We start from the raw sequence: 12698 nt of genomic DNA, 5'->3' as shown, positions 1-12698 counted from the left end.
TCTGCTAAAAAGAAAACAGGAAAACCCCCAACAAGAGAATCTACTGCAGCTCCTAGCACAATCCAGGTGTGCTACCCTCAAGGCCTGAGAAAGAGGTGAAAATGGTCAAGATGCAGGGTTTTTTCCAGCATAGCAGCAGCACTGTGTACAGTTCTCCCTTGGGAGGCAGCTTCCCAATCACGGTGCTCCTGGGGTGGGGGGTGGGGGCGGGAATGTGTGTGTGTTGGGGGGGGGGGGGGAGAGGGGTGGTGACTATGGCAAGGTAGAGATATCCCTAATAACAGTTTGCAATTTTGATGGCACAAAAATGCCCCATAGCATTCTCTTCTTCCCCAGAGCTGTTATTCCACGCTGTACTTCTCAAGAGTTGCAGAGCCTATACCTTCTGTGACATAGTCAAGTCTTGACACTTGTTAAAAATTTAAAATTTAGCTTTAAAGTCTTACTGATGTGTGTATACACCTCACTCATGGTAATGGGGCATGATCATTACTAGAGTGAAAAAGTGAACCAGTGGGATAATGAATTCCTTTCTGCAAAATGCTGTCCTCTTTACTAAGCTGTTTCTGATGTTCTGTGTGTTCCTACAAAGGAAGCTGCCTTTATATTGTTTGTTGTATTTCTGCCTCTTTTGGGATGATGTCAAAAAACATACTGAAGTCTAGACTTGAAAGTATTTAGCTTTTCTATACACAGCATTTCCATTTCCTTACTCTAGGAAAATTACTTTCATCCAGTTTACATATAAATATAAAAGTTATATTCAGTCACATGCTGTTTGTATTTTAAAAGTTTTCAGCTCAAAAAAAGTTAGACCAAGGCAAGTTTCAAACAAAATGAATTCAAGTAGATAGCTGTAAAATTGTCAGCAATAAAATTGCTGTGGGTTTTATAAGCTGTATGATGTCATGTGTATTTTTATCGCTTTTATCATGGTAAAGAAGCCACATTGCTTTAAAAACAAACTAAGTACTTATTTAAAGATTTGTCTTCAATCTCTTTAATAACATATGACCTGTAGAGCAGACAGACTCTGTATTTTAGTCATTGATGAAGTGACTAAGCACAGGCATCAACTGTCCCTAAATTATAATCCCTATTAAGAAGAATAACTACTGCTTTAATATCTGTAAAAAATGAGGAAAGAAATGAAATATTCTGGAGTTAGTTGTTTAACATAATAGCACACATGCTATTAGAGTTGCCATCAAATGTAGTTATGAGGAAAAAAGGAACTCTACAAATACAGAAAAGCTGTTTCAGTAACAAGTATATAATTTAAAAATCTCTCGCAGTCTGTGGCTGCCTGCATTGGTTTTTTGGTATGTCTAATCATGCTTTATTTGAGGGCACATCCAGAGGTATTTCACATGCATCTTTCTACCTGCCTGTCATTGACTGCAAGGAAATTAAATTCTGTTACATGAAAATATGGAAAACATTGAATAATGGTTCCCCCTACCATCACCCTAAATTCTCTTCCTACACATCACTCGTCTCAGTCTTAATAGTGCTCAGCTATTGACAAGCCAGTATTTTCCTAGAGAAGTTTTAGAAGGTAAATACACAGAGCTCTAAGCAGTAAAAGAGCAACTGTTACTCATCTTCTGTACATGGATGGGCAAGCATAGACATAGCTTTTGGGAATTTGAAAGCTGCACAGACATCTTGGCTGCAAAACCATGTAATGTGAGCACATCTCTCCTGCTGTGCCATACCAAGCAAGCAGGGAAGGGCTGCACCAGAGCAGAGCTATGCTCTCCCTGTCTCCCTCCCTCTCTGCTGGGCAGGATGATGTGTCCTCTTGAGTTCTGGCCAGTCACACACAAGATGCTGCAGACTGAGGATGAACGAGGTGGGTCTGGCATGTAGAGTTAGTGATCAGAGAGATGCTGTGGTGGAAAATGGGGACCCTGTTTCTATCCACCCTGGTGATGGAAGAAATCTAGATGTCGGTGCAGCTGCTTGCCCTGCACGGGGCAGGCTCAGCTCTGATTTGAGTTTGATTCAGCTCCGCTAGGTCCGTGGTAGAGTGGAAAGGTGGATGTAGCTGCTGTGTTGGTGTTCTGGTGAACCTACACCTTTTTGTCAATTCCTCGACTTCAAGTCCTTTTCCTAAAGCCTCCCTTGTGTATTTCTGTGCTCTCATCTTTGTCTCGTTAGCAGCAGAACACTGAAAGAGGCATTCTTCTCCTAAGTGAGAGTTTAGAAGTATCTCTTGCCTTCACAGCTGTTCAAAGCTTCTGCTTGCTTTCTAGAGGCAACCTCTGAGAGTTCTCTTGCAATATCTTTTAATGAAACATTAGAACTTTTAAGAAAATACATTGGCATACAGCTCTACCCCGCCCAAGTTTACCATGGTTCATCACAATACACTGCAAAAGGCCTAGGTTCTGTTTTCCTTTATTCCTTGTAATTAAGATATGTCACTAGAAAGCAGCATCCTCCTCTGACCCGATTTGATCAGTGACAGTTACAGGCTGCTGTACTTGGAGAGAAATGCAATTCTCCCCTGGACCTACTATTCACGCCCAGTGATATGATCTTACACGGGTGAGGATATACTGTTTCTCCAAGTAACTTTGTTCAGGAATGCACTCGAAATAATGGGGAAGCTTTTGTTACCCGTGGAGCCACTATTCTATTCTCACTTTTTGGCAAATATTGCATCTACCAGTTTCAGTATTTCAAGATAAAATTAACTTTCCTGTTCTCAGCATGCTTTACTAATCAAGATGACATCAATTTCATTTGCAAGCCCACTGTCTATATTGTTTGTTTGCCAGAGGAGGCAGGTTAGTTCCTCTCGCAAGGCAAATCTGTTTCTAATACCTCTAATTACAAAGACAAGGCAATATCTTACTCCCATCAGTTTTCCCTTTCATGAAATGTAACCTGATAGCAGTTACTCCTTTTCATAGTGGCAGAAATTATAAACCCAAGAATATTTGAGAAATGAGTTAAGACAGAAGAATCAGATCAATACTGGAAGAACTGAGGCTTGCAAAAGAATAGTGTATTGGCTGAGGCATGGGGAAATGCGAGATCAGTTATAGTCACATTGTTCTAGGTTATCTGGAGAAGGAATGCAAATTGCTAGTGTAAAAGGTGAGGATGGGTGGAAAGAGAAAGAATTGAAAAAGATTCTGGAGGTCTGAAGATGGAAAATATAGTCAAAATCTCTGCACCTGCATTCCTGCTGCTCTCTGGTAGCATGTGGCAGTCAAAGGGAGGGTGCAGTGAGGCTTTTGACCTTCCTTGTCTTCTGTGTGCCACAGTACACTGCAGGTTCTGGGCCTTATTTCAAAGCATGAGGCATTTCTGCATGTCCTTCCAGGATGCCGTTCCACTCGCTGTTCTTGATGTAGTCCTGACATCCAGTTTTACTGGCACAAGCTGTTGCATGTAGCAACATAACATTGAAAGCAGCTATTTCCTGGCTCTACATAACTATGCTTTTAAACAGCCAGCACTGAGTAAAATCAGCACAACTTTCTCTTGAACTTTTAAGTGAATGATACAAACTAGTTAAAAAGAACCCTAGGTCACAGTTTGGAATGCAGGCTCAAAACTACAGGAATATTCTGGTCTGGAAGATAAACAGGTACCAGTTGATTAACAACTAAGTACTGGGACTGTTCGAAGGCATCTGATTTAATCCAAACTGTAAAGTTAAATTATGGAATTACAGAGAACGCTGGTATTATCTGTCCTTAAGATGATTTGTTCTTGGCTTTCCATCAATTCATAAGATTTCTGTAAGGGGAAGTGTTTTGTGGAAAAATGTCAGTGGTGACTGTTTTGGATGAATATACCGGTCTGGGGTGTTTTGGTTTTTGTGGGGGCTTTTGGGGGTTTTTTTGGGGGGTGTGTGCAGGCAAGAGTGAAATCTCATCCATATTTGCTCCAAGAATACAAAGTGTGATGTTATTCCTTCTTATGAAATGGAAATACTCTTAAAAACAAACACAGGTAAGAGAGAAACCAGAGAGGCCTCATAGCTGAGGTTGGGCTAAATCTATATGATAGAAGCTGGTTTCTGATAAAGGTGATGTTTAATCACTGAACAAAAACTTCTGCTTTTGGTCATATAGGTCCTGGTATAGTTAAAGGGCAACAGTTAGTCCAAGCTGGTCAGAATGGTGTGTCCTGGCACTCTAGAAAGTTTGTGGAAGTGGTCTTTACATATACCTAGGCCTGAACTTTTTACCCCGTTCCTAAATCTGTAATCCAAGTCAGCAGTTCTCCTTGTTGATTCTTTAGTATTTTCTAAGAAATCCAGTAGTTGTCGTCATAGTGACTGTACTGATGATTTTTGCACCTGCTACTGATACTGATGAGTATCAAAATAGTAAGGCACAAACTTGCTTTGAGGTGGACATGAAGGTCACTCCTCTGAACCTACTTCCCTCTGACTTCTGAGAGTTAAAGGGAAACAATGCACAAATACACAAAGTTAAAATGAAATGCAAGTAAACAACAGCCATAGACATTCACCTGACATAACAGTATAAACCACAGAAGTTTTGTTGGGAGAAATTATGAGAGATGGTTATCTTCATTTAAAAAAAAAAAATACTCAAACCCCCCTCACTCTGGAAAGTCTAAGAAACTTGTATTTGTTTGATCTGCACCTGTCAGTGATTTGACCATGTAAACTATGTGCTCTAAAAGTAAACAGAAAACTGTTTGGAAAGGAAATGCTAACATAACAGTGTTAAGACATTTCTTCAAAGAGAAAGAGAGAAAATGCAGCTTGTGTTACAGGAAAAACTACTTGAATAAAGTTAATGCCAGAAATGAGATGCTTGTCGGTAGTAGTGAGGTATTCTTCTGCTAATTTTTACTATTTGTGTTTCAGAAGATTAGCCTTTATATTAAACTAGCACCAGTAAGATCGGAGGGAATGTCTTAATGGTGAAGTTTTTTTTTCGTATCAGAAATGGAAATAATCTTCCTGCTCTATTTTCTGTTGCTACATCAAAAGATGTTAGCCAAAACCCACATCTGTACAGACAGACTGATCACTCTGTTCCTCTGGAGGAAGGCTAGACAAAACCAACCGATAAAACTTGATTTAAAATAGAATCTCTACAGACGAGGGACTAGTGACCACTGGAGAAGACAGCAAAGTGACTTCTGCTCTCTCAGACGTTTTCATTAAAGATGCCTGCCTTAGCACAGAAAAATCACTGGCTACCAGCCAGTGTCTGAGCTCAGCTTGGCTTACCTAGAAGATGTTTGAGTCTTGGGTATAAAGTCATGATTATAGCAACAGGTTAGTCTCAGTTTCCCATAAATCTCCTTCAACTGGACTTCTCAGTCTGTAGGATGCCCTCCTGTAATCTAACGGGTAGAGGTATTTCTGCGGTAAAAGAGCAAATAACATGCTTTTAATTGGGAACGGCTTCAAGCCCAGGCCTCGGCCCAAGGCAGCTGCCCTGAGAGAGGTCCACAAGCAGTCCAACAGCCTGGACAGCCTTGAGCTGTGCACCAGAAGTCATGGTAATAGTGCAGAATTTCTGTGCCCTGCTCTGACCACATGGTCTATCTCTGTAAGTAAACTGGGACAGAACCTGTTGTACATGCATCATACTGCCATCTGAATGCAAGCTAAATTTTTTCCCACACTCCAAATGTTGTTTAATTCATACTGGCCACTGCTATCTTCTGTCTCATGCCAGGACATTTTGTGGGAGGCTATCTGGCATGGGCTGAAACAGGGCCAGGAAGTATATTAATAGATAAACAGTTTAAAGGATTGTGTACCGCTGCTTGGGCTCACAGCCAGGTCCTGCTTAGTTTACTAGAAAAGATAGTGAGCGGTCTTGGAAAGTTACAGGGTTTTCCTGCTTTCCTGGGACCTGGAAATGCCTGTCAACCCAAGGCTGATGCTGTGAGCAAAATGCAAATACCAAAGGCTTCTCAGGTGGCCAGGTCTTCAGGAACTTTCTCATCTATCTGGCTTACTGTTTTCCTTTTTTCTAGGGTTTATAGCTTTGTTCTTCTGTTATCAACAAAATCAGGTGACTTCACCTTCCCATGATGTCGTCTTAGTCTTTAGTGTAGATGAGAAGAAAGGATAAAAGATTTAGTTCCTCAAATGGGAAGTGTGAGGGTTTTGAGGAGATGCATTCATTGCTTTGTACAGGTCATCCACTACTGCCAAAATATCACATCATATGAAACCCACTCTCACCCCAGGCCTTTGGCACGGCAGACAGGAATGGTTCATGATTGCTCTGTGGCAGGATATTGCTTCATATTCCTATCTATGAACTTCATCTGGCATCATAAATTCCTGCACCAAGGCTTGTCCATATCCATATACTGGGAAAAGTAGAGGCTTTCTGTTCACTGACTGCTAGCAGCATCATAGTTTCAGGTGGGAGCAGCTCAGTTTGGCACTAGGGAGAGCCCCTTACAGCCAGTATTCACTTAAGTATAAAATCAACCCTCCCTGCCTAAGAAACAGGCTATCTCTGACGTGGCAAAGTTGTGGCTGGCTTCTGCATGGTATTTGTGTGTCTGGGGGGCACCAGCATACCCTGTCCTGAAAGTGAGTAGTTTGGATCAAGAATATCAAACATTTATGCACTAAAATAACTTGTTTCATGTGCCTACTGTCCCTACCTGGGAATTGGATTCTGCTTCACCCATGATGACAAGTTCTTTTGAGGCTACATATTTTCATATGCCATCCTCTCAAAAGCAGGATAAATTATCAAAGCTATTGAAAAGAATGTTACCTCATACGCTATTAGCTATTGCTGCTTAGCAGTCTTATCCACAGATGTTGCTACTGCACAAGCAGGTGAGCTTGGGCTTCCATCAGTGCTTCATGAAGTTCATATTTCCACTTGATTTTTAAAAACCCGAACTCTAAAGAAATTGACCTGTTCAACTAAACTATCTATTTTGCTTGTCCAAGTTCTAGTCAACTTGACCTAAGTGGGATTATATATGATCTTCACTAACATTACAGTGTGATTAATTTTTTTTTTTGCCTTTCAAAGTTTCTTTTTTTTTTTCAGTTGGACAAGGCTCCTAATCTGACAGTCACTGTGCTAAAGAGGGGTCTGTATGTAAGTCAGCAGCCCAGGTGTTTTCTGGAGGGTACAGTAAAGAGATTTAAAAAAAAAAATTCTCCCAACCAGGCTCTTGGCTCATGTGCCTGCCCTAACTGCTCTTACAGACAGCTGCTGCCTGCTCATCCTTAAGTGTCTTTTGCCCACTGTGTCTATGCAGAGAAACTTGGACACATGCTTGCCTCAGTTTGCAGTGTGGCCCAAAAAGCCCTGCAAGACAGTCCGCAGCATGGGTTCCCATGACATGCTAGTTCAGGTTTGTTGCCTGCCCATCTTTCTTCAGCTAGCTTTGTGCTTTGTTTCCCAGCAGAACGGAGGGGAGAGCCCTTTATTAGAGAGGTGCTAGAAAGTATTTTGTAACAAAAGCATCCACTAGAGTCTGCACCTTTAACCCCAAACAACCCCCAAAAAAACTATTTTGAGTTTTTTGTGTTACCCCTAGCTTCCACACTTACAACATGCTGTTATTTACCACTTCTGCTGACTCATCTAAAGTCAATAAATATTATTGCATATCTGACTTGGAACTGTCTGTGTAGAATCAAAACAAGGCTTTGTTAAATAAAAATCCTCCTTGTTCAAACACACACGCATTCCCTGGGGCAAAGTATACCTTTTGTCATGATAAACATTGTTCAAATGTTCAGTGTTACACTGCAAAAAGTTACAAAAGTCCTACTCGCACATTGTATCACATAAGTATGTTACTGATGCCTCAAATAATTGTGCTAAATATCTTACGGCATGCTTTCCAATTAATTTTATATTTACAAGAATATATTAGCTCTTGAACGGCATTTTAACTCTGTAAAACAGTGATTAAAATATGTAACAGGCTTAAAAGATTAATATCACAAAAGTACAGGCAGTTCATGTAGCATGATAAATTATCTGCAGGAAAAATTATTTGCTAAGCATTGCAAATCAAATAATATTACAGCTCTAGAAAAATTATTTGTGTCTGGGGATGGTTTACAACAGTAAATGTTTAAACCTATTGTTGTTTTTACTATGTATTTATTGTCCAGGGAGAGTTCAGATAACGCATTTAGAATTATTTCATAAATTAATATTTTTGTGCCAAGAGTTGCAGGGTAAGCTCTTGGCCCTATGGAAGACAATAGTAAGACTCCCACTGCCTCTATGGATGTAAGCCTGGTGGTAAGGTTGTCTTTGTTTTGTTACCCCTGGCACCACACAAAGTTGTAGGCTCCACAGTGTTAATGTTTAAAAATAAAATAAATTCAAAATCTTGTCACCAGTTTACAGCTCTACTTGGAGAGCAAGCTGCTCTTTCCTAGGCCAAATGTCTTTTGCCTTCAGTGGGAGTAAAGCCAGAGAAGGGACCCGCAACAGTTTACTCTCCAGGATATGTTAAACTTCATAAAATTAATGAATTGTTTCAAAGAGCATACAGGCAATTTCGTCTCTAGTTATCACATGTTTATAGTGTAACACAACAGTTCCATTAAAATAGACATGGAAATCTATGTTCTGACTTAATAGCTTGTAGAAAGGATTAAATCAAAGTCACTTAACAGCTTATATGGCCAAATTCCTGCCCATTTCAGCCAGGTGACCTGGGACAAGGCACACGAAACGAAGGTCTGCTGCCATCTTTCTCTTGCATGGGGGATCTCTAGATCCCCTGCAGAATCATTGCTGTTGGTGATGACCTGGATTTTGGCAAAATGCTACTCTGAAAGGTGGCACAGAGGATCATACTTTCATGTGGCAGGCTGCCTGTGAAAGAGCTGGGGAAAAGTAGTCCATAGCTCTACTGAATTTTTCTAAAAAACCAACCTCTCAATAGGTGGACACTAAAAAATGAGAACAATGTTCTATTTTAAGATCACCTGTTCAGTTCTCAAAGGCTTATCTGTAGGACAAGGAAGGAAATATGACTAGTTGCATGTACAGTAAAATCCAAGAAATTTCACTGAGGGTAGGTGTAGTAAGCATGTAACTTTGTTTGCATTACAACATAATTTTTTTCAGAGTTGTGAAGACCTAAGCAGCTTAGTGCTCTTAATAGAAGTCTGTCTCATGAGTCACTTTTTGGAAAAAAAACAAACAAACACCAACCAAAAATTTTTGACTATATAGAGAACTCAAATATGAAGCAGTAATGGATGGGTGTGAGGACTTGTGGAAGCCAAGGCTGTGGAGCTGGATGTTCTTGTATGCAGAGGTGTGGTGCTTTTTGTTGTTTTGAAGTATAGCTAATACTACTTGCGTATAAGGAGCTTTTTGTTTGCACCAAAGACATATGAAGATGCTATCATGACAACATGTTCAGAATAAATACAGAAAAAATACTTCTGCCTCCTTGGAGACTCAGCTTTAAGTGGGCTATTAAAGGAAATGAGGCTGCTGGGATCTCAGAGTAAGACTCCAGCTGGCTCTTGGAAGCCAAGCATGTGTGGCAGATGGTGGGGGCATACAAGGTGGCCTCCTGTCCTGTGCACACCCATGTGAGCCCCAGGAATGGTAGGGGTGCTGTTCCACTGGGACAGAGCAAAAGACTGAGTAAGTATTGCATGAGCAGTACAAACCCTTAAATGGGGTATATTTTTAGACATCTGTATTGCATTAGCATCACGGAGCCCTAGTGAGAAATTTTATCATGCTGGACTTGAACAGTTGCACAACCGAAGTGGGCAGTGTCTACAAGGAGTTTTATCTGTGTAAGCTGAAGTCACTGCTTTACCAACTTGGTAGTGCAAAGACTGGTAACGAAGAGAGGAAGCTAAACCTTCGAGTTGGTCTTGCTTTTAGTACAAAATCCTAGTTGTTCTAAAATCAATGGCCAAAATTGAGCCATTACTAGGACTTCATCCCAAATACTCCTCTGAGGCACTCTGCTTGCCCTATAAACTGCAGGAAGAATGTCTGTGGTCACTGGGATCGGTGGGGTGCGGCACCTCCCTGAACAGGGGGGTGACTGAAACACACACTATAACCCCTGAGCTTCTGTGCCTGCAACAGTGACTGACAGCATGACTACTGAACACCCACATAGAGAGAGATACTGCACTGTACATATGGCAGAGTAGAGAAAAAAAAGAACAAATGAAATCCAGCAAAAATGCATTTTTCGGAAGAGGATGGGGGATACAAACAGTAAGTAATTCTTTAGTGCAGAAAAAATGATTGCCAGTGGTTAAGACAAAAATGCCAAGTTTTTGCTGTATTCCAGTTTTATTCTACTGCATAGGCATCTGCCACATATGGTCAAAATACCAGATTTTTCTTCTTTTAGATAGTACAAAGAAGGAATAGAAAAGAGGAGAGGAGACTGATGAGCATCAACACTTGGCAGATAGCAAGTGATGACATAAAAACCACTTATGGCAATCTCCAAGTGTAGTTATTTTTAATTTATTTAAAATCCTATTCAGGAGTCAGTTGTTGGCAGGAGCTGATTACATTCATTCGTCTACAAATGTAATGTTTGTAACTTGTGCTTCATGCGCTGATCTGAATATTTGGATGAAAAAGTATAGCTGTTGGTGGTCTTTGTTGCTAAGTTCAGCCTAATGGAGCTTTTTTGAATATAAGGAGCTTTATTGACCTGTTAGCCTTATTTCAGTCTTTAGGTCTCAAGTAAGAAAACACAAAGCACGGTATCAGTGTAAATACCCCTGATATTTAAAGCTGAATTGGGTTTGTCTATGCTATAAAAATGTCTTCTGCTGGAAGACTAGACAAGGTAACACCTATTTTGACTTAATCACTGCTGTATTACTAGGACAGTTAAAGTATTTCACAAAATATCTGGGTGGGTTTTTTTCCTGTTGCAGTTAGAACAGTTTGGTGTGGAAACCTCTGGTTTTGGGGGTGGGTGGAGGTGCCAGCTGGGATAAAGGACACATCTAAACTGGACAGGTCATGGTGAAAAGATTTTTCTCAAAGATCTCTTAATGTAACATGGTAACTTTCTATTTGGATCTATAATGGAAATATAGGGTTATTTCAGACATCATTCCAACTGCACTTACTTCTGCCAGATGCCAGTTAAATGGCTTCAGAGAAGGTGCCTGTGACTTCCATCCTGGGAAGCTGGAGGTCGAACAGGTCCCTTCTTGTACCCGTTGTCCGTGATGGCCCAGCACCTGCTGGGTGCCAGCTGTGAGTGTGGCACTGCCGCAGCCTGCCCTGCCGCTGGCTGGGTGACACTGCCGCTGGCTGAAGAGCCAGGGACCCTGGGGTGTGTGCAGGGACAGCGGGTGGCCTTGAGCTGCCGGCGGTTCTCTGTGGCACGCCTGCTGTGCCAGTAGAGCAAACCAGCCCCTAGGCACGATGGATTTCATACGAGTTTATTGTCCCTGCTTACTGTTTGTGCAGAACAGCCTTTGCTTATGGCCCAGCAGCAGTGGCTTGGTTTCTGTAGGACAGGGGAATGTGGAGACTTGGAAATGGCAGGAGAGATCATTTCCCCCCCCCCCCCCCCCCTTCTGTCTCATCTAAGAACTATGCAGGCTGCAGCAGCTAGACAGCAGCATTTTTATGTTGTTTTGGTGACAAGTTAGGACTTGAAAACAAAAGCCGAGCAGCCGGCGGGCCTCTGAGGGGGGAGCCTCCCCCTCTGCGCCTGGGCTAACTGCTGCGGGCTGGGGTGACAGCAGAGCGCCCCTAACCAAGCCCAACAAAACTTTGCAGCCTCTGGATGTAAAGCACAACGCATCACACTCACGCCAGCACCGCTAATGCAACCGGCTGTCGCGTCCCGGCCGAAGGCAACTCTTCGGGGCAGCCGCTCCCCTGCGCGGGGCCCGGGCCGGGCCCCCCCATCTGCCCGCAGCCGCCGCAGCGCCTGAGGGGCGGCCGGGCGGGGGGCGGCTTCCCGCCCCGCCAGCGCCTGCCCTGCCGCCGGGCCGCCTCTCCGCGGGGCGCCGGGGACCCGTGGGAGGGCGGCGGTGCCTGCCCAGCGCCCAGCCGCGCAGCCCTGCCCCGGAGCTGCCTCAGAGCAGCGCGCAGGAGGCACCCTCACCCCCTTCGCGCGGCCGCCCCCAGCCCCAGCGGGGCGCGGCGGTACCGGTCCGTCAGGCGGCAGCCCCCTTACCTGCGGGTGAGACCAGCTCGCCTTCGCTCAGCTCTCCGGAGTCCGAGTCCATGCTGCGGGTACCGGCGGGGCGAGGGGCGGCTGGGGGCGGGCAGCGTGCGGCTGGCGCCCGCTGGCAGGAGCTCCCGGGGAGCGGGAGACGGGAGCGAGCGGCGAGCAGCTCCTGCTGCCTCCTCCTCTCCTCCCAGCCCGGGCGCTGGGTCCGCGCCACCACATGCAGCCACCTCGCCTAGTGCCATTGGCTGCAAAGGAGGAGCGGAGACGGGCGGGCTCCGGCGAGGGGAGGAGGGAGCGGGGGCGCGGCCGAGGATCGGCTTCTTCCCCCAGCCTGTTACACAAGTTCGTCTCGCAGGCGGCTGCGGCGGGGAGATGGGGGGGGGGGTGCCCGGCGGTGGCTGAGGGGTGCCCGGCGGGCCCCGCGGCGGGAGAGCTGAGGGGCCTCCCTCCTCTGCCGAGAGCTCCAGGCCACTTCTGAGGCAAAACTTAGAAGAATATTTTTATTTTTTTTTTACCTTGGCTGTCATCGTGTCTCCTGTTCACTTTGT

The 12698-nt window shown here is 43.9% G+C and overlaps 1 protein-coding gene across 1 annotated transcript in view; it reads right to left on the bottom strand.

The window, feature by feature from the left end:
- Positions 1–12410, bottom strand: part of TNFAIP8L3 (TNF alpha induced protein 8 like 3) — a 48560-nt gene extending 36150 nt beyond the window's left edge. Inside the window, 2 exon segments of the mRNA XM_055715516.1 lie at positions 12154–12232; positions 12234–12410. Of these exon segments, the coding sequence (XP_055571491.1) occupies positions 12154–12232; positions 12234–12392 (238 nt within the window). The 5' untranslated portion in view covers positions 12393–12410.
- Between the last annotated feature and the right edge of the window lie 288 nt (positions 12411–12698).

Source organism: Falco cherrug, chromosome 7 (genome assembly GCF_023634085.1).
Source record: "Falco cherrug isolate bFalChe1 chromosome 7, bFalChe1.pri, whole genome shotgun sequence".
Lineage (NCBI taxonomy): Eukaryota > Metazoa > Chordata > Aves > Falconiformes > Falconidae > Falco > Falco cherrug.
This window is presented reverse-complemented; position numbering and strand designations above follow the sequence as displayed.